The sequence below is a fragment of the Anomaloglossus baeobatrachus genome, chromosome 3, assembly GCF_048569485.1.
Source record: "Anomaloglossus baeobatrachus isolate aAnoBae1 chromosome 3, aAnoBae1.hap1, whole genome shotgun sequence".
Lineage (NCBI taxonomy): Eukaryota > Metazoa > Chordata > Amphibia > Anura > Aromobatidae > Anomaloglossus > Anomaloglossus baeobatrachus.
Window position 1 is genome coordinate 664,823,921 of NC_134355.1, and position 19,302 is coordinate 664,843,222.

General features: G+C 47.2%; 1 protein-coding gene across 1 annotated transcript in view; it reads right to left on the reverse strand.

Moving 5' to 3' along the window:
* Nucleotides 1–19,302, reverse strand: part of LOC142297395 (uncharacterized) — a 189,319-nt gene that overhangs the window by 157,995 nt on the left and 12,022 nt on the right. Inside the window, 2 exon segments of the mRNA XM_075341621.1 lie at nucleotides 6,412–6,585; nucleotides 18,642–18,802. Coding sequence (XP_075197736.1) covers nucleotides 6,412–6,585; nucleotides 18,642–18,802 — 335 coding nt within the window.

The window sequence follows — 19,302 nt, forward strand, 5'->3', positions numbered from 1 at the left end:
CAGCAGACATGTGTTAGCAAATCTGTTAGCAGGCTGCAGTTCACAGCACCACCAATTGGTGGCCATTTATACACTAGAGTTAAACGCGGTTCGCGGTTCTCCAGTTCGCGGTTCGAGTGATTTTGGGGGGTGTTTCAGATTGAACTAGAACTCGAGCTTTTTTGCTAAAATTCGATAGTTCTAGATATGTTCGAGAACAGTTCTAGCAGCAAAAAGCAGGGCTTTTTACAGCTACAGTGTGCAGGAGCCATCGCTGGCGGCCTGCCACAAGCTGGTAACCAAGATAAACATCGGGTATCCAACCAAAGCGCTTTGGTTAGTAACCCGATGTTTATCCTAGTTACGTGCAAGAAGCCCACACTTCCCCGCTCAGCTCACTCCGCCCCCTCCTGCCCGCGGCATGTACACACGTACACACACACACACACACACACACACACAAACTCTGCACACACACTCTGCACACATGGTCCCGCTCGGCTTACCTGCGGTGATGAAGTCCCGCCATCCCGACCTCAGCGCTGTCACTGTCCTCCATGGCCGCCGCTTGTCACATCACCTTCTCTCGCTTCCGACCCGAGACTGACTAGCGGTGACGTCACGGGCCTCTCGCGATACTTGGCTGTGAAGGTCATTGAACTCAGTGACAGGTGCTGTCAGTGTGCAGGAGATCAGCGCAGGTAATGTACCTCGCTGACAGCAGCACTTGTCATCCCCTGCAGTGACCTGGGCTGACCCATTGATGTTAGCTCAGGTCACTGCACTGCTCTCCCAGCCAATGGGGAACATTCTGCTCTTCATTGACTGGGACAGTGTGGATCGTCATGGCAACCCCTTGGATTACACCAGACCTGGATTTGTTTTTCTTTCTAATAAATTAGTTAAAGAGGGAATGTTTTGGGGAGTGTTTTTTCAAATAAAAATGTGTTTGTCGTCTATTTTTTTTTATTACTGACTGGGTTGGTGATGTCGGGTATCTGATAGACGCCTGACCTCACCAACCCCAGGGCTTGATGCCAGGTGACATTACACATCTGGTATTAACCCCATATATTACCCCGTTTGCCACCGCACCAGGGCGCGGGATGAGCTGGGGCGAAGCACCAGGATTGGCACATCTAATGGATGCGCCACTTCTAGGGCGGCTGCGGCCTCCTATTTTTAGGCTGGGGAGAGTCCAATAACCATGGACCTCCCTAGTCTGAGAATATCAGACCCCAGCTGTCTGCTTTACCTTGGCTGGTGATCCAATTTTGGGGGGACCCCTACGTGTTTTTTTTTTTTAATTATTTATTTAATTTAAAATAACAGCGTGGGGTGCCCTCAGTTTTGGATTACCAGCCAAGGTGAGGTTGCCAGCTGTGGTCTGCAGCCGTCTGCTTTACCCTAGCTGGCTACAAAACTAGGGGAAACCCTACGTCATTTTTTTTTTCATTTATTTTGGCTAAATACAAAGCTAAGCACCCCTTAGTGCCACATGAAAGGCACCAAAGGGTGCAAAATTACAAAATGCAGGAGAGTGGGACATTATGTGTCTTTCTGCCATTATAATGACAGAAAAGACTGATATGAAGTGCACAAGCACAAGAAAATCACCAGAGCGCTGTACGCTGTGAAAAGCAGTAGAAAATGGCACTGGAGTGAACATGTGACCGCCTCATGTAGGATGAAGCTATGGATCATGGGTAAATTTATGCATTTACCCTCCTTCAGTTTTTTTGCAGTACACAAAAAAAACGGAAGGCACACGGATGACAAACAGATGACATACGGACCGTCTACGGAACGGAAACGGATGCCACATGGATGCACCTGTGAAAAAAACGGACTGTTTTTAGCAGACCGCAAAAATGGATCGGTCGTGTTAATGTAGCCTTATTCTGATCTGCCGTTTATAAACAGCAGGCAGAAATAAGTGAATAACGCCCCCCGGCGTCAGAAAATCTCCGGGGTTTCAGGGCTAGCTGAGACCCTGGAGATCATGATTCAGGACAGTTTTTCCGGTCCCCGCTCACGTGATCACAGGTATACACCGTACACCGATGATCACGTTACAGTAAATGACAGCGCCGGTAAAAAATTATTTATCTCCCATCTGGCATGAACAAACATGATAAATCTCCTCCCCGGTCCCCCGGTGTCGCCAAAGTGCCCCCCCTGATGCCCTCCCAGAAATCCAAGATGGCCGCGCGCACAGCAGCGCGCTGGCCGCATTCACCCTACTCCTCTGATTTCTGTCGCATGTGCCATGACACATGCGACAGAAAACTCCTCCCCAGGCCCTGCCAGGTCACCCCCTATAACCCCACCGGTGTTCCCCGGTGTCCCACGGTACCTGTGCAGCGTTGATCCCCCGCGGCCCTCTCCTTCACAATAGACGCTGCCGCATGCACAGAGCGGCTGTCAGCTCAGCTTCCTGTGTTCAGACACAGTGAGTGGTGGTTATGCATCTGTAAGCTAAATGGGCGGCACGGTGGATCAGTGGTTAGCACTGCAGTCTTGCTGAGGTCCTGGGTTCAATTCTCACCAAGGACACCATCTGCAAGGAGTTTGTATGTTCTCCCCGTGTTTGCGTGGGTTTCCTCCGGGTACTCCGGTTTCCTCCCACACTCCAAAGACATACAGCGCTATGGAATTAATAGCGCTATATAAATGAATAAATTATTATTATTACTGCAATGCCCTGCTCATGAGGTAAGGAACATAATTGATCAGGGGAGCTATACTACATTTCCAAATGGAGGGATTTGCTTTTATAGTTGCCCTGCTGAATGACTACCAAACATGAGAGTCTGTTATACGCCACAAGAAAACACATCTAAATAGCGAGCTCTGTTGTTAAGTATTCATTCAGCTGGATAACTGGACTTAAAGGGGTATTCCATCTCCAACATCCTATCCCCAATATATAGTAGGTGGAATAGCAATAATATCAGCAAATACCAATATTTGGAAATGTAGAATAATTCTCCTGATTAGGCATGCCCTTACCTCATGAGCAGGGCATTGCAGCTTTGGTAGCAACCATTACGACATGCTGCTGTGGACCCGGGGAGAGTGAGTGCAGATTCATGGCACCCACACTCCTCACATGAAGGGTCTGCACTCCTAGAAAATGGGGGATACGTTCCCTGAGTGTCTCCCCCCCATATTCTAGACGGTCCAGAGTCGTTGTGGGACCCCTTTATTTTTTTTCTTACAATAAATTGGTGAAAGAGGGAATGTTTTGGGGACTGTTTTTTCAAATACATTTCTTTTGTCGATTTTTATTTTGTTAGTACTGACAGTTTATGATGTTGGGTATCTAATAGATGCCATGACATCACAAACTGCTGGGCTTGATGTCAGGTGACCTTACAGCTAGTATCAACCCGATTTATTACCCCGTTTGCCACTGCACCAGGGCACGGGATGAGCTGGGGTGAAGCGCCAGGATTGGCGCATCTAGTGGATGCGCCACGTCTGGGGTGCCTGCGGCCTGCTATTTTTAAGCTGTGAAGGCCCAATAACTATGGACCTTCCCATCCTGAGAATACCAAACCACAGCTGTCCGCTTTACCTTGGCTGGTGATCCAATTTGTGGGGGACCCTACTTTTTTTGTGTAATTATTAATATTTATAAAATAATTATAAAAAAAAGAGCCTGGGGGGACCTCCACATTGGATCCCCAACCACGGTAAAGCTGCCAGCTGTGGTTTTCAGGCTACAGCCATCTGCTTTACCCTAGCTGGCTATCAAAAATGGGGGGACCCAACGTCATTTTTTTTTTAACTATTTTTTAAATAGAAAAAATTAATGGGCTTCCCTGTATTTTGATTGCCAACCAAGGTAACGGCAGGCAGATGGGGGTGGCAACCCATAGCTGTCTGCTTTTTATGTGCTGAGAATCAAAAATACCGCGGAGCGCTACGTCATTTTTTTTAAAGATTTATTTTTACAGCACTGTGATATCCAGCAATCAAAATACAGGGAAGCCCATTTTGTTTTTAGTTATTTAAATAAATAATTAAAAAAAATATATATGGGCTCCCGCTGCATTTTTTGTATTGCTAGCTAAGGGTAATCCAAGCACCTACTGGCTGCTAACCCCCACTGCTTGGTGTTATCTTCACTGGCAATGGAAAATCCAGGGAAGCATTTTTTATTTTTTTTGCCAAAAAACTACAAAAAAAAGGACGTAAGCTTCGCCATATTTTTGTATGCTAGCCAGGTATAGCAGGCAGGTGCTGGAAGAGTTGGATACAGCGCCAGAAGATGGCGCTTCTATGAAAGTGCCATTTTCTGAGGCGGCTGCAGACTGCAATTCGCAGCAGTGGGGCCCAGAAAGCTCAGGCCAACCTGTGCTGCGGATTCCAATCCCCAGCTGCCTAGTTGTACCTGGCTGGACACAAAAATGGGGCGAAGCCTACGTCATTTGTTTTCTAATTATTTCATGAAATTCATGAAATAATAAAAAAAGGGCTTCCCTATATTTTTGGTTCCCAGCCGGGTACAAATAGGCAACTGGGGGTTGGGGGCAGCCGTACCTGCCTGCTGTACCTGGCTAGCATACAAAAATATGGCGAAGCCCACATAATTTTTTCAGGGGGTAAAAACTTCTGCATACAGTCCTGGATGGAGTATGCTGAGCCTTGTAGTTCTGCAGCTGCTGTCTGTCTGTATGGAGAAGAGCAGACAGCAGCTGCAGAACTACAAGGCTCAGCATACTCCATCCAGGACTGTATGCAGAAGTTTTTTGCCCACCAAAAAAATGACGTGGGCTTCGCCATATTTTTGTATGCTAGCCAGGTACAGCAGGCAGCCACGGGCTGCCTCCAACCCCAGTTGCCTATTTGTACCCGGCTGGGAACCAAAAATATAGGGAAGCCCGTTTTTTTTAATTATTTCACTTATTTCATGAAATAATTAAAATAAAAAACGACGTGAGCTTCGCCCCATTTTTGTGTCCAGCCGGGTACAATTAGGCAGCTGGGGATTGGAATCCGCAGCACAGGTTAGCCCGAGGTTTCTGGGTGCCTCTGCTGCGAATTGCAGTCCGCAGCCGCCCCAGAAAATGGCGCTTTCATAGAAGCGCCATCATCTGGTGCTGTATCCAACTCTTTCAACAGCCCTGGAGCCGGGTGGCTTGTTGGGTAATCATGAGTTAATACTGGCTTTGTTTTACTAGCTAGTATTAAGCCAGAGATTTTTAATGTCAGGCACGTTTGACCTGGCCATTAAGAATCTCCAATAAAGGGTTAAAAAAAAAGACACCACACAGAGAAAAAATACTTTAATAGAAATAAATACACAGACACATTAGAGACTCCATCTTTATTACCCCCTGTCAGCCCTCCACGATCCATGGTCTTCTGTCTTTCTCGTTCAACAAATGCAGCTCTGCTCCATCACTGCTGCATGGGGGAAGACGCTGCTTCCAGTGCAGAAATCACTCCGTGAAAACTGCACGGAAAGCAGCGTGCAGCCTTCACGGAGTGAGAGATCAGTGCTGCTGGCGGTGACAGACGCGTTACCATAGCAACAGGGCTCCAATCATGTGATTCTCGGAGCCGCGGTTAGCGGTGACGTCACCGCTAACTGCATTGCTATGGCAACGGTGATCTCCGTTAATGACCGGCTGTGTAAGCCGGTCCCTAACGGAACGGGGAGTCGACCGTGTGCTACAGCTTGTCGCCGGTACACGGCGATACACAAATGTGCACCGTGTACCGGAGAGATGCACTCGCAGGTCCTACATGATGCGTCATAGTCATGTGACCAGTCTGTAGCCAATGAGATAATAGCCACGTGACTGGTCACATGGCTATTTTGACGTCACGATAGGTCCTGCATCTATGCTGGCTGTGCCGGTCACCGGGAGGATTCAGCGATCATCGGATGGAATAGCGGCAGGAGGCAGAGTGCAGGTGGGATCGCGGGGACCGGTAAGTGTATGGCAATGTTTATTAACTGTATGTGTACATTTATAATGCATTTTTATGTGTTTGTGATTGCCTCCCATTATAGCCTATTGGTTCGAGTTCGGTTCGTCGAACGTTCGACGAACCGAACTCGAACGGGAGCTCCGTTCGGCGAACCCACCTCGAGCCGAACCGCGACCGGTTCGCTCATCTCTAATATACACATAACACATATAACATAAACATTTCCCAAAAGAGTCTCACAACGTTAGCTTTTTATAATCCCGTCACGTCACATCACTCAACTGCAGATAAGTTGAGCCATGAACAAAAGTTATCAAGGACACTAGATAAGGCAAGACCTGTACCTGCTGCCATCATGTGATCATTAAGGTAAAAAAAAATCTAAACAAGGATTTAAAAAAAAAAAATAAATAAATAAATACATCTTCTTAACACATCAAATACATTTTTATTTCTAAGGCTGATTCTTTACACATTTTTTTTTACCTGTTCCTGTTTAATAAGAAATGCATCGATATAGCCACGCTGGTCATCTTTATCCAGTGTCTTAAGATGTTCCACAAACTTATCATTGAAAAAAGTGTGCAGCTCCCGAATGTTTTTCATTATTTTTATGTGGACATTTGTCAAGTATTGAAAGCCTGGTAAAAAATTGTACATCTGCAAAAGGATGAAGATTAGAATATTTAACATGAGAAAATGTGATGACGTACAGTATATATACAGGGTGGGTCATTTATATGGATACACCTAAATAAAATGGGAATGGTTGGTGATACCACCTGAATGGCCACCAAGGTCTTCTGATCTGACCCCATTAGACTTTTATCTTTGGGGGTCATCTGAAGGCAATGGTCTATGCTGTGAAGATACAAGATGTGCAGCATCTGAAACAACGGATACTGAAAGCCTGTGCTAGCATTTCTTCTGCGGTGTTGCTATCAGTGTGTCAAGCGTTCGAGAAGAAGGTTGCATTGACAATCCAACACAATGGGCGGCACTTTGAACACATTTTATAAGTGGTCATAAAATTGTAAATAACTAATGAACTAATAAAATAACATTAAAACCAAGCACACCATTGTTTTTCTTGTGAAATTCTCAATAAGTTTGATGTGTCACATGACCCTCTACCCAATGTAAAAAATAAACTTGGATCCAAAATGGCTAACTTCAAAATGGCCGCCATGGTCACCACCCATCTAGAAACGTTTCCCCCCTAAAGCCACAAACAGGAAGTTGCTATCACCAACCATTTCCATTTTGTTTAGGTGTATCCATATAAATGGCCCACCCTGTAGTATTCATAGTATCAGAAAAGCTGGTAAAAATATTTAAAATACTTTCCAGATGACTAATCTTCCAGGTCAATGGACAAAATACATCCACCCCTTCAACCCCTTGCGAATTTCCATTTTTTCCTCTTCTTTTAAGGCCATAACTTTTAGATTTTCCCATCCATATAGCCACATGAGGGCTTGTTTTTTTGTCATTTTGAATGACCCCATTCATTCTATCATGTGATGCACTGGAAAATGTGAAAAAAATTCCAAGTGCTTTTTACTGATACCATTTTCAGGTAGATACGTTTTTTTGATCACCTCTTATTTTATTACAACGTTGTGGCTGACGAATGAAACTTAATTCTGGTGTTTTTATTTTTTTTTTATTATGCTATTTTCCAAATGGATTAATTTATTTTAGATTTTGATAGATCAGACTTTTACAAACACAGTGATACCAAATATGTGTATTTTTTTTATTGTTTTATTTTTAGTGTGTCAAAAGTGGGGTGAATTGAACTTTTAGATTTTTTTATTTTTGTTTCAAATTTTTAAAAACTTTTTTCATTTTTAATTGTATTTAATAGTCCTCTTAGGTGACTTGAAACTGCAAATATCTGATCACTTGTGCTGTACATAGCAATGCATGAGCATTGCAATGTATAGCAGAAATCCTGATTTCTTAGCCAAGGTCTGGCGTTCATAGAGGCATCATAATGACAGTAATGCTGGCCATCAGGAGACTTCTGGCTGTCATAGGAACTCATCGGCACCCCGCAATCACGTCACGGGCACGCCGAGGGACAGGAGGCTTGACCTGTCCCCCTGCCAACACATGTTAAATTGCATTGTCAAAAATTGATAATTGTGTTTAATTGGTTAACAGCTGCACTGTTAAAGGAACACAATAGCTGTTTAAATCAGCCATCATGTGGGGGAATGATGTAGGCTTGATGTTTGAGCTCACATCAAATGCAAGAATATGACTTTTGATGTACCAGGAAATCAAGGGTTATGAAGTAGTTAAAGCACCTCTCCATCATTGTATTTATTTCACAGCTGGAGTGGAGCTTCTAATTTAAGTTCCCTGCACTTAGGCTGGTGTCACACTTGAGATTGCCTCGCGTATATCTCGTGCGAGTCTCGCGTTGCATCACCCATGATGGGCTAACAATCTCCTCACAGGAGCGGGTCAGTTGCATGTATCTCTATGCAGCTGAGATGCTCCTGTGATAAGAGTGTGAGTCCTTGATGGGTGATGCAACGCGAGACTCGCGCGAGATACACGCGAAGCACTCGCAAGTGTGACACCAGCCTTAAGGCCGCTTTACACGCAACGACATCGCTAACGAGATATTGCTGGGGTCACGGAATTCATGACGCACATCCGGCCTCGTTAGTGACGTCGTTGCGTGCGACACCTACAAGCGACCGCTAACGATCAAAAATACTCACCTAATCGTTGATTGTTGACACGTCGGTCCTTTCCCAAATGTCGTTGTTCATTTTGGACGCAGGTTATTCGTCGTTCATGAGGCTGCACACATCGCTACGTGTGACACCCCGGGAAAGACGAACAACAGCGTTCCTGCGTCCTCTGGCAACAAGGTGGGGATGTGAAGCCCCACAGGTGTTGTGTCGGTGCATTACCTTCAGGGACTCCATGTGGAGGAAACATTCTGGTCACAGGTAGGTTGCTTCTTTAGGAATTTCGTGACGCCACTCTCGGAATTGCGGTCAGTGGGGACCGCCACTGCAGTGTAAGGGGACACCTGGGGCTGATGTGGGGTGCAGTAAGATGTAGTGGCCTCCCGAGAGTGAGGCAAGCCCCAGGGTCCTGTGTAGGTGTGTGGAACCACAGGTCGCAGAATGACTCAGGCACAGTCCAAACAGTCTTTCAGGGTTTTTACTCACAGTTGATGGCAGGTGAGTAACCCGGGCGTATCTGGGAAGAACCAGGCTGGAACCAGGTATCCTTCTGGCTGGCTGATGAGGGTGACTACCAACTCACCTTCCTAGCCCTGTGTGTTTTTGTGGTGACCCCGACTGGAAGTCCCTAAGGGTGTCACCCAGGGAAGTTGCTGCTGCCTGTTCTGCCCTCTTTTTGGCCCGTTTGCTTGTAGCCTGGACCAGGTCACTCCGGCTGCTTGCCTCTTGTGAGCTATAGGCCCTCTCGTTGCTACGAGGCTGCGGACTCTGTGGTGGTATGGTGTGGGTCTGAAATGCCCCCATCGGCAGGTTTGGCAGAGAAAATTGAATAAATCACTGCACTGGGACCTGTTACCCTTTCAAGCCTGGTACCTCCCTAGCAGTCCCCTTACTCTGCCACTCCTTTGCTCTCTCTAGCCTAGCATGGATTTCGGGTGGCACTACCAGGTGACCGATCTCCCCCGTTGGTAGTCACTGCGCGTATGTTGCATGACTAGTGGCAGCCTCAGGTCTCCTCTTTGCGTCTGCTCTCCCTGAGCTCCACTTCAGACTCAGCTCCCTCCTTCCTACTCTGTCTGCCTACGCAACCTAGCAACCAGGCTCTCTACCACACCCCTTGAGTGGACATGGAGGCCACGCCCCCTCCTGGAAGCTGTCAGGAGTCCTCCCAAAAGTAGATGTGTGAGACCTGATTACTATGCATCTGTGTAGTCACACCTCGGTCAGCCTTCTGGATTACCTGTATTGTACTGCCCCCAGCATGGGTGCAGTACTCAGTGGTGCTTGACCAGGTCAGGGGCGCCACAGGTGTGTCGTTAATGCTGCTGGTCTCCGCCCCTCCTCTTCTATTGGCGGGCCGCTGTGTGACGTCGCTGTGACAGCGCACGAACCTCACCCTTAAAAAAGAGGTTGTTCGCCGCCCACAGCGACGTCACAAGGAAGGTAAGTATGTGTGATGCGTACCGGCGATATTGTTTGCCACGGGCAGCGATTTGCCCTTGACGCGCAAACGATGGGGGCGGGTGCTTTCGCTAGCGATGTCGCTAGCGATGTCGCTGCATGTAAGGCCTGCGACACACATCCGTGCTGCCGGCACGTGTTTGTCATTTTTTACACGTACCGGCGGCACGGAGATACGTTAACCAATGCTACCCTATTGTAGCAGGCACACACACGTAAAACCACACGGAACGTGTGTCCGTGTGCGTTTGTACATGTGTGCGTTTTTCAAAGCGCTGACATGTCAGTGATTTCTCCTGCAGCACGGGTGTCACACGGCCCGCACCCGTACCACACGGGTGTAGTGTGGATGCGGTCCCGTGTGACACGCGCCGGAGAAAACACACATGTCAGTGAAAAAAAAAAAAAACATTAACTCACCTTCTCCAGCCCTCCTGTCTCTGCCGCTGCTGCCTCTTGCTGCCGACCGCCGCTCATTATTCTCATTGAATATTCACTTCACTGCCTGGCAGCAGCAGCAGCGGGGAGACGGGAGGGCTGGAGACCGAGGATCAGCACCACGGACAGCAGCGCGGACATCAGGAAGGACCAGGTGAGTATGTTAATTACCGGTTCTACGTGTGCTATCGCGGATAGCACACGTAGAACACACGTGTCACGCACGTACCAGAGACACGTACTTACCTGCACGCAACACGCAGGGAAAATACGTGTCTCTCGGCACGTGCGTGAATTTCACGTGAGTGTGGCAGAGGCCTAAAGCAGCCTTTAGTCTTACACTCACCTTCGGGTGTCTTCACACTCAACTGTTGGCGCACCAGTTGGGCACCACCAGTCTGTAACTTGCCGGCTGTTTCAGTGCTTCATGAAGCATATCGGAGGTCACAAATCAGTACAACTCCATGAGATCCTCATTCTGTCCTCATTCTGCCTCTCATAGTCTTACGTTGTGCGCTTGTGATGTATTTTCTGACTTCCTAAGTCAGTCAGAAATTACAGTCATGAGATGTTGGTGATAAAAGGTGAAAACACTGGAGAGTGAATGTAAGAGTAGGAGCAGGGATCTTAAATTTAAAGCTTCACTCCATCGCTGAAACCCACCACTAAAGTGTTACTTTAATAGCAAAAAATATGCTTGATGAAACTCATTTTGGTACTGTATATACACTGTACATTCACAGTGGTAACATACATATATGCCAGGGATGGAAAAATCTGAATTCAGCACTTCATTCATATTTTACCAGGAAATTCAATTTGCATTATATTTATTTAATGGAAATAAAATGAGCACTAACCAATAGGCCAGACCGCATATCAAATATACAAGTTGGGGGTTACTTGGGGAATAGTGATCACAAAATAATAAGTTTTCATGTATTCTTTAGTAAGATGTATAGTAGAGGGGCTACAAGGACACTAAACTTCAGGAAAGCAAATTTTAAACGGTTGAGAGATGATCTTAGTGCAATAAACTGGGATGATGTACTAAGTAATAAAAGTACACAAAGCAAATGGGAGACTTTTATGAGCATCCTGAATAGGGCTTGTGCAGAAAATATACCCTATGGGAACAAACATGCTAGAAATAGGAGGAAACCCCTATGGCTAAATAGAGCTGTAAGGGAAGCAATAAAAGAAAAACAGAAAGCCTTAAAAGAATTAAAGAGGGTAGGTAGTGATGAGGCATTATATAATTATAGAAAATTAAATAAAATATGTAAAAAGCAAATTAAGTTAGCTAAGTTTGAGACAGAGAGACTCATTGCGAGAGAAAGTAAAAATAATCCTAAAATATTCTTTAACTACATAAACAGTAAAAAACTGAAAAGCGATAGTGTTGGCCTCCTTAAAAATAGTCTTGGTGAAATGGTGGAAGGGGATGAGGGTAAAGCCAACCTGCTGAATGCCTTTTTTTCTACGGTTTTTATACAAGAAAATGCCATGGCAGATGACATGACCAGTGGTACCATAAATTCACCCTTGAATATTACCTGCTTAACCCAGCAGGAAGTACGCCGCCGCCTCAAAATCACTAAGGTTGACAAATCTCCGGGCCCGGATGGCATACACCCCAGAGTACTACAGGAATTGAGTTCTGTGATAGATAGACCATTATTTTTAATCTTCTCAGATTCCTTAATAACAGGGTCGGTACCGCAGGACTGGCGCATAGCAAATGTGGTGCAAATATTCAAAAAGGGGACAAAAACTGAGCCGGGAAATTATAGGCCGGTAAGTTTAACCTCTACGGTTGGTAAAATCCTTGAGGGTTTCTTGAGAGATGCTATACTGGAGTATCTCAAGAAAAATAACCTTATGACAGAGTATCAACATGGGTTTATGAGGGATCGATCCTGTCAAACTAATTTGATCAGCTTCTATGAAGAGGTAAGTTCAAGCCTGGACCAGGGAAATGCAGTGGATGTTGTGTATATGGACTTTTCAAAAGCTTTTGATACGGTGCCACACAAAAGGTTGGTACATAAAATGAGAATAATGGGGATAGGGGAAAATATGTGTAACTGGGTTAAAAACTGGCTCAGTGATAGGAAACAAAGGGTGGTTATTAATGGTACGTACTCGGACTGGGTCTCAGTTCATAGTGGGGTACCACAGGGGTCAGTATTGGGCCCGCTTCTTTTCAACATATTTATAAATGACCTTGTTGGGGGCATGCGGAGTAGAATTTCAATATTTGCAGATGATACTAAACTCTGCAGGGTAATCAATACAGAGGAGGATAATTTTATATTACAGGGAGATTTTTGTAAATTGGAGGATTGGGCTGAGAAGTGGCAATTGAAGTTTAATGTAGATAAATGTAAGGTCATGCACTTGGGTAGAGGAAATAACATTTATGATTATGTACTTAATTGAAGAACACTGGGTAAAACAGACACAGAAAAAGACTTGGGTGTATGGGTGGATGGTAAACTTCACTTTAGTGGACAGTGTCAGGCAGCTGCTGCCAGGGCTAATAAAATAATGGGATGTATTAAAAGAGGTATAAGTGTTCATGAAAAAAATATAGTTCTACCTCTGTACAAGTCACTAGTGCGACCGCACTTAGAATACTGTGTACAATTCTGGTCACCGATATATAAGAAGGACATAGCTGAACTGGAGAAGGTGCAGAGAAGAGCGACCAAGATTATTAGAGGAATGGGGGGGCTGCAATACCAAGACAGGTTATTAAACTTGGGGTTATTTAGTTTGGAAAAACGAAGGCTTAGGGGGGATCTAATCACAATGTATAAATATATGAGGGGACAGTACAGAGACCTTTCCAAAGATCTTTTTACACCTAGGCCTGCGACTGGAACACGGGGGCATCCGCTACGTCTTGAGGAAAGAAGGTTTAATCATAATCACAGACGAGGATTCTTTACTGTATGAGCAGTGAGACTATGGAACTCTCTGCCGCATGATGTTGTAATGAGTGATTCACTACTAACATTTAAGCAGAGCCTGGACGCCTTTCTTGAAAAATGTAATATTACCAGTTATGTATATTAGATTTTATGACAGGGTATTGATCCAGGGAACTAGTCTGATTGCCGGATGTGGAGTCAGGAAGGAAATTTTTTCCCCATTGGAACTTGTTTGCCACATTGGGGTTTTTTTGCCTTCCTCTGGATCAACATGTTAGGCTACGGGTTGAACTAGATGGACTTAGAGTCTCCCTTCAACCTTAAAAACTATGATACTATGATACTATTGTGCTCTGGGGTTTTGACATATTGCAACATATAAAGAAACATTTGAAAGAATGCTCAGTAATACTTTAAAGGAAACCTGCCAGGTCCAATATGCACCCAGAGCCACGAGCAGTTCTGGGTGCATATTGATAAAACCTGCCTAACCGTCCCCGTATATGTGGCACCCAGGGAGCAGGGGGTTATCCTTACTCATCGCCGGGCCTGGGGATGTCGGGTACGGGATTTCATGGGGTGGCCTGTGTGTGACGCTCTGGACTAGTCAGGTCGTCACAGGTAGTCACACACAACACCGCACCCCCTCCCGATTAGGTAACACCAGTCAAACTAAAAACCTTGTCACCACCCTCCAGGTTTGATTTCCACACCAGGGGGGCGGAGCCAGGCGGTAGGCTCCGCCCACCAAGGAGTTCACAGTCCTGAAGGCGGGAAAACATACACAACAGTTCTAGTTCGAGTGGAGAGCAGTCAAGTTCACGGGCAGTCCTGTGTCCAGGCCTGCCCAGAGACTACCAGGTGGCTGGGTCGTAGCCCAGTCGCCATTGGCAAGGAGGCAAACGGTGGTGGCCGCCTGCAGGAGCTGGAATTACAGCTGATGGAACCGTAGGGACCGGGGTCGGGCTGTGGCTCACCGGTACTGAACCGGGGAACCGATTGGAAACCGGAGCACCAGGAGGGGTAATCAGACCCAGTGCAAAGCCCTGAACCGACAGGGCCGAGTCAAATCAACTGATTGCGGACTGGACTTTAGGACCTATCCCACACAAGCCCTGTTAGAAGACAACAGCCCAACCATACAGGGTAGAGCCACCGCCAAGGCATAGAGACCCAAAGGGCCAGCGTCTGTGGGCAAACAGGCTCCTTCGGCATATACAAGTTGGGGAGCGGACTACCGGTGTCTAGGCATAGGAGTCAAACATTTACACACAGAGGTGCAGGAGAAAGGCGGAAACCACCAACCTATTCTGGGAGAAGCTGCAGCCGGCTGCGGGCCCCGTTCATCATTGCGTTTGGTTTACCAGAGACTCCAGTGTGTTGTGTCAGAGTGAGTACACCAGTGCCATCAGGCACTGCACCGCACCGCAACACTTCACCCTGCACCCCGGCCCTCGCCAACCGAGCCCCGGGACCAACACCTTCTACCCACGGAGGGGTCAACACCTAGCTGCGCCATTACACTGCTCCCGGGAGCCCCCATACCTTCACCGCAGCGATGGTGTCTACAATCACCACAACCCGTGGGTGGCGTCACGAACTTACAATCCAAACCAAACCACTGCGGCCCCGGCCGTGGAACTCATCACCCAAGTCCCCGCGCGTAACGCCAACTCCCTTGCTGAGCGACGTGACCCCCGGGTCCGCGAGAGGCTCGAGCCACCACCCGCAGTACGTGCACAGATTCGAGCGGCTTGGCGGTTGCAGCTGAGGCTGCGGGGCGGTATACTTGCACCCAGTTTCATGCCCCGATGAGTCCATAATAAAAGGGGAATGATGAGGTGGAGGTTAGGAATGTTGTGACGCCACCTACGATATGCGGCCAGGGAATAGCTGCGACTGCTGTCGCCGTCCTCCGGGGTTTATGGTAGTGTCGCGGGCGGAGGAGGTGACGCAGCACTCTCCCACTGCTCGGGTCCGGCTGCTGCTGCTACTGCTCGGTGGTGGCTCAAGCGGTGGGCCGGATCCCGGGGACTCGAGCGGCGTTCCTCGCCCGTGAGTGAAAAGGGGGGTTTGATTGTGGGGATTTTAGATATTGTTCGTGACGCCACCCACGGTTGTGGTGATATTGGTGACACCACCGCTGCTCCGGACGGGGATCCCGGGAGCGGTGACAGGGAGCAGCTTTGATGATAGTTCTCCCCTCCGTGGGTAGGGGGTTGGTTGTCCCAGGGCCTGGTGATGGGGTAGGGATGATGGATGGCAGGCGGGTTACGGGGCCTGGTGAGGTGCAGGGTCGCAGGGGCAGCGCTGTGCCGCACGGCATGGTGGTACTCACTCAGCCAATGATGAGGACACAGTTCTCGGTAAAACACATGGCTGGATGGACGGGTCCCACAGACGACTGCGGTAGTTTTTCCCCTGACCCTGGTTGGTAGTGTAAGTCCTTTCTTTCACCTCCGTGCACGCTCCTCCTGCGCTCCGGTTTCCAGCTGGCTCCCCGGTTCGGTACCGGTGGGCCACCGCCCAGCCCCAACTACCTACGGTTCCACCAACTGTCTTCCTGGCTCCCTGCAGACGGCCATTACCGTCTGCCTCACTCTCTACAGGAGGGTCCTAGGCTCCAACCTAAGCCCCTGTCTGCTTCTGTCTCCCTGCAGACCTCCTCTCTCCTCCTCTGCCTTGACTTGACTGGGCTTGTTTCCTGCCTCAGGCCAGCTAAACTCCTGGGTGGGCGTCTCCATCTCCTGACTCCACCCACCTGGTGTGTCTGTCTGAGCCCGAGGAAGAAATCAGGTCTCACTGGGGATGTCTGCTGTGAACTGCTGGGGGTGGGGGTGTGTGTGTGTGTGGTTACCTGTGGCCCCTGGCTTGTCCAGGGCGCCACAGTAGCAGCAGCGAGAATCGTATCGCTCCCCACAGGTGAGTGGAGTAGTGGTAGTGGCCGTGGGTGTTGAGGCGCAGGGGTGTCGGTAATGAGTCCGAGTGGGCTGCTGCAGTTCCAAGTGTCTTTACTCACAGTTCTTTAAGAAGCCCGGTCACTGCCGCAGTAGCAATGGTCGCCGATGTGATGGGCCCTGTCGACCTCGGATAAGTTAGAAGAAGCTACCAGTGTTTGGACAGTGCCCTTTGTAGGGGTTGTTGAAAGTTGCGATCCAAGCCTAGGCCCGCCCCGTTAAAGAAGAAAAGGAAGAAGGTAGTGGTGATCTTGTGTTGAAAGAACTGAGGTCTCGGGTAGACAGACTAAGGATTGTTTAAAGCTGATCCTACTTCTACCACAAGAGGAAACTGCCTCCAGATGGCTGTCCTAGTGACTGGGAAATTCCTATGCTTCGTGGTAGCGAACCCCCTGCCTACCCTAGTCCAGCTCCCCAGTGAGAAGGCTCCTAAGCTGTATGTAAAGTGTGAATATGGAACACCGGTGATTAACCCCCTCCTTACACGAGGCGAATACCGCATCTTAAATAAGGTGCAATACTCTTTGGCGACTGGAGCTGCAGGGCACCACATATACACTAGAATAGATAAAGAGATCTTTAGAAAAAGCATCTCTAAAGATCTTTAATTGTATGCTAATGAGCACGGTGACTAGTCCTCTGGGCTTTGCTTCCCTTACTAGACGGCTTCATTACCATGTTAGTACACCCCTGTGGGCATGCTAACATGCTAATGAATGTGCAGTGTCAGAGGATGATCTCACTCCCCTCTCCGCTGCCATGACTGCCTGACACTGGATTTCGGCTCAGTGCGCATGACCCCTAAGGTTTGGTCATACGCACTATGAAGCTGGGTGTACACCTCCTGGCTTTAAACTGAAGTAGTGCGTATGACCAAAAATCCGGGGTCATGCACATCGAGCCGAAATCCAGTGTCGGACGCGATGGCAGCGGAGAAGTGAATGAGATCATCCTATGATGCTGCGCAGTCATTAGCATGTTAGTACGCCCACAGGGGTGTTCTAACATTGCTAATGGAGCCGACTAGCAAGGGAAGCAACGCCCTTGGGACTAGTCCCCTCGCTCAGCTAGGAATTAGCAATATGCACACAGTACTGCTCGTGGTTCTGGGTGCATATTACACCTGACAGGTTCCCTTTAATCAATATCTCACGAAGCCCAAGAACAATTTCCAAAATTCTGATAAGACTGAGTTTCATGGAGTATTTATTTCCAAACTATTTATTATACAATCTCCAGTGTTAAGGCCCCGTTACACGGGACGATATATTGTGCGATCGCATGAGCGATCGTACTCGCCCCGTCGCTTGTGCGTCACGGGCAATTCATTGCCCGTGGCGCACAAAGTCGTTAACCCCCGTCACACGTACTTACCTGCTGCACGACCTCGCTGTGGGCGGCGAACATCCTCTTCCGGAAGGGGGAGGGACGTTCGGCGTCACAGTGACGTCACACAGCGGGCGCCCAATAGAAGCGGAAGGGCGGAGATCAGCAGGACGTAACATCCTTCCCAACTCCTTCCTTCCTCATTGCCGGCAGGACGCAGGTAAGCTGTGTTCGTCGTTCCCGGGGTGTCACACAAAGCGATGTGTGCTGCCTCGGGAACGATGAACAACCGTCGCGCAGAAGGAGGAGCGACATTTTAAAAATGAACGAAGTGTCAATGAGCAACGATAAGGTGAGTGTTTTTGCTCGTTAACAGTCGCTTGTAGCTGTCACACGCTACGATATCTCGAACGATGCCAGATGTGCGTCATGAATTACGTGATCCCAACGACATCTCATTAACGATGTCGTTGCGTGTAAAGCGCCCTTTAAAGCCTGAAGGCTAAATGGGGAGTGGTGACAACTTGTCACTTCAGAAAAGTTGTGACCTCTCTCTACACAAATTGACTATGAAATATCTGCTGCATTCCCTGCTTCTACTTTTATACAGGTTATGATAGTCCTTCCTGAATGGCTTTACAATGTGATGCAATAGCTGCAAGGCATTGTGGGGAAGTCCGAACAGCAGCACCTTTGGTCTTTTGAGTCTTCTCTGACTAATGCAATGTGCTGCTTTGTGTAAAAGCAGATGGGAATATTGCGTAATTTGCACCAATCAAATTGCAAATTGTTCAAATTCTTGACATTCTACACAAATTTAATATGATTTTAACCAATTAGTTTATTTCTAAAATAAAATATTAATAAAGAGGTCTCTATTATATTACCGCAATTGATGAGCTCCCAAGAAGTCTCATATTTTCGTCTATAATTGTCATAACTTTGAACAGATCAGGATCTTCATAGTCAAGTCGATGACCAAGGATAATTGATATAATTATATTTCCGATGGCAAAATTTGTTTTTATAGTTAACTCAGTAGGTTTACCTATACAGTGAAAGAAAAATCACATAGTCAAACACATTATGATGTAAAAGGAGATCTTTTCTCAAACTTTCATAATTGCAAAAACAAAGCACCCTGTCTCAATTTATGATGAGAGTTCCAAAATTGGTAGACCTCCCACTTTCTTCCAAGAGATAGCACTATGAAGGGGAGACTAAACAAAATGTAAACATAAGTGAGAGCTATGCTGCTTGATTTTTTTTCTTTATATAGAAAGTACAGAGGTAAGTCTGTTCCATCTCCTCAGTGTGAATTGGATGTGGCTGTTTTTCTGTGTATAATGCAGTAATAACCAAGAGGCTAAGATCAGCCCTGCCTAAGTACAATAGCTATATCCTCCTCAAGCAGATGAACCATTTACAAGTAGCTATGTCCTCCTTTAGTGGATTAACCATTTACAAATAGCTATGTCCTCCTTTAGTGGATGAACCATTTACAAGTAGCTATGTCCTCCTTTAGTGGATTAACCATTTACAAGTAGC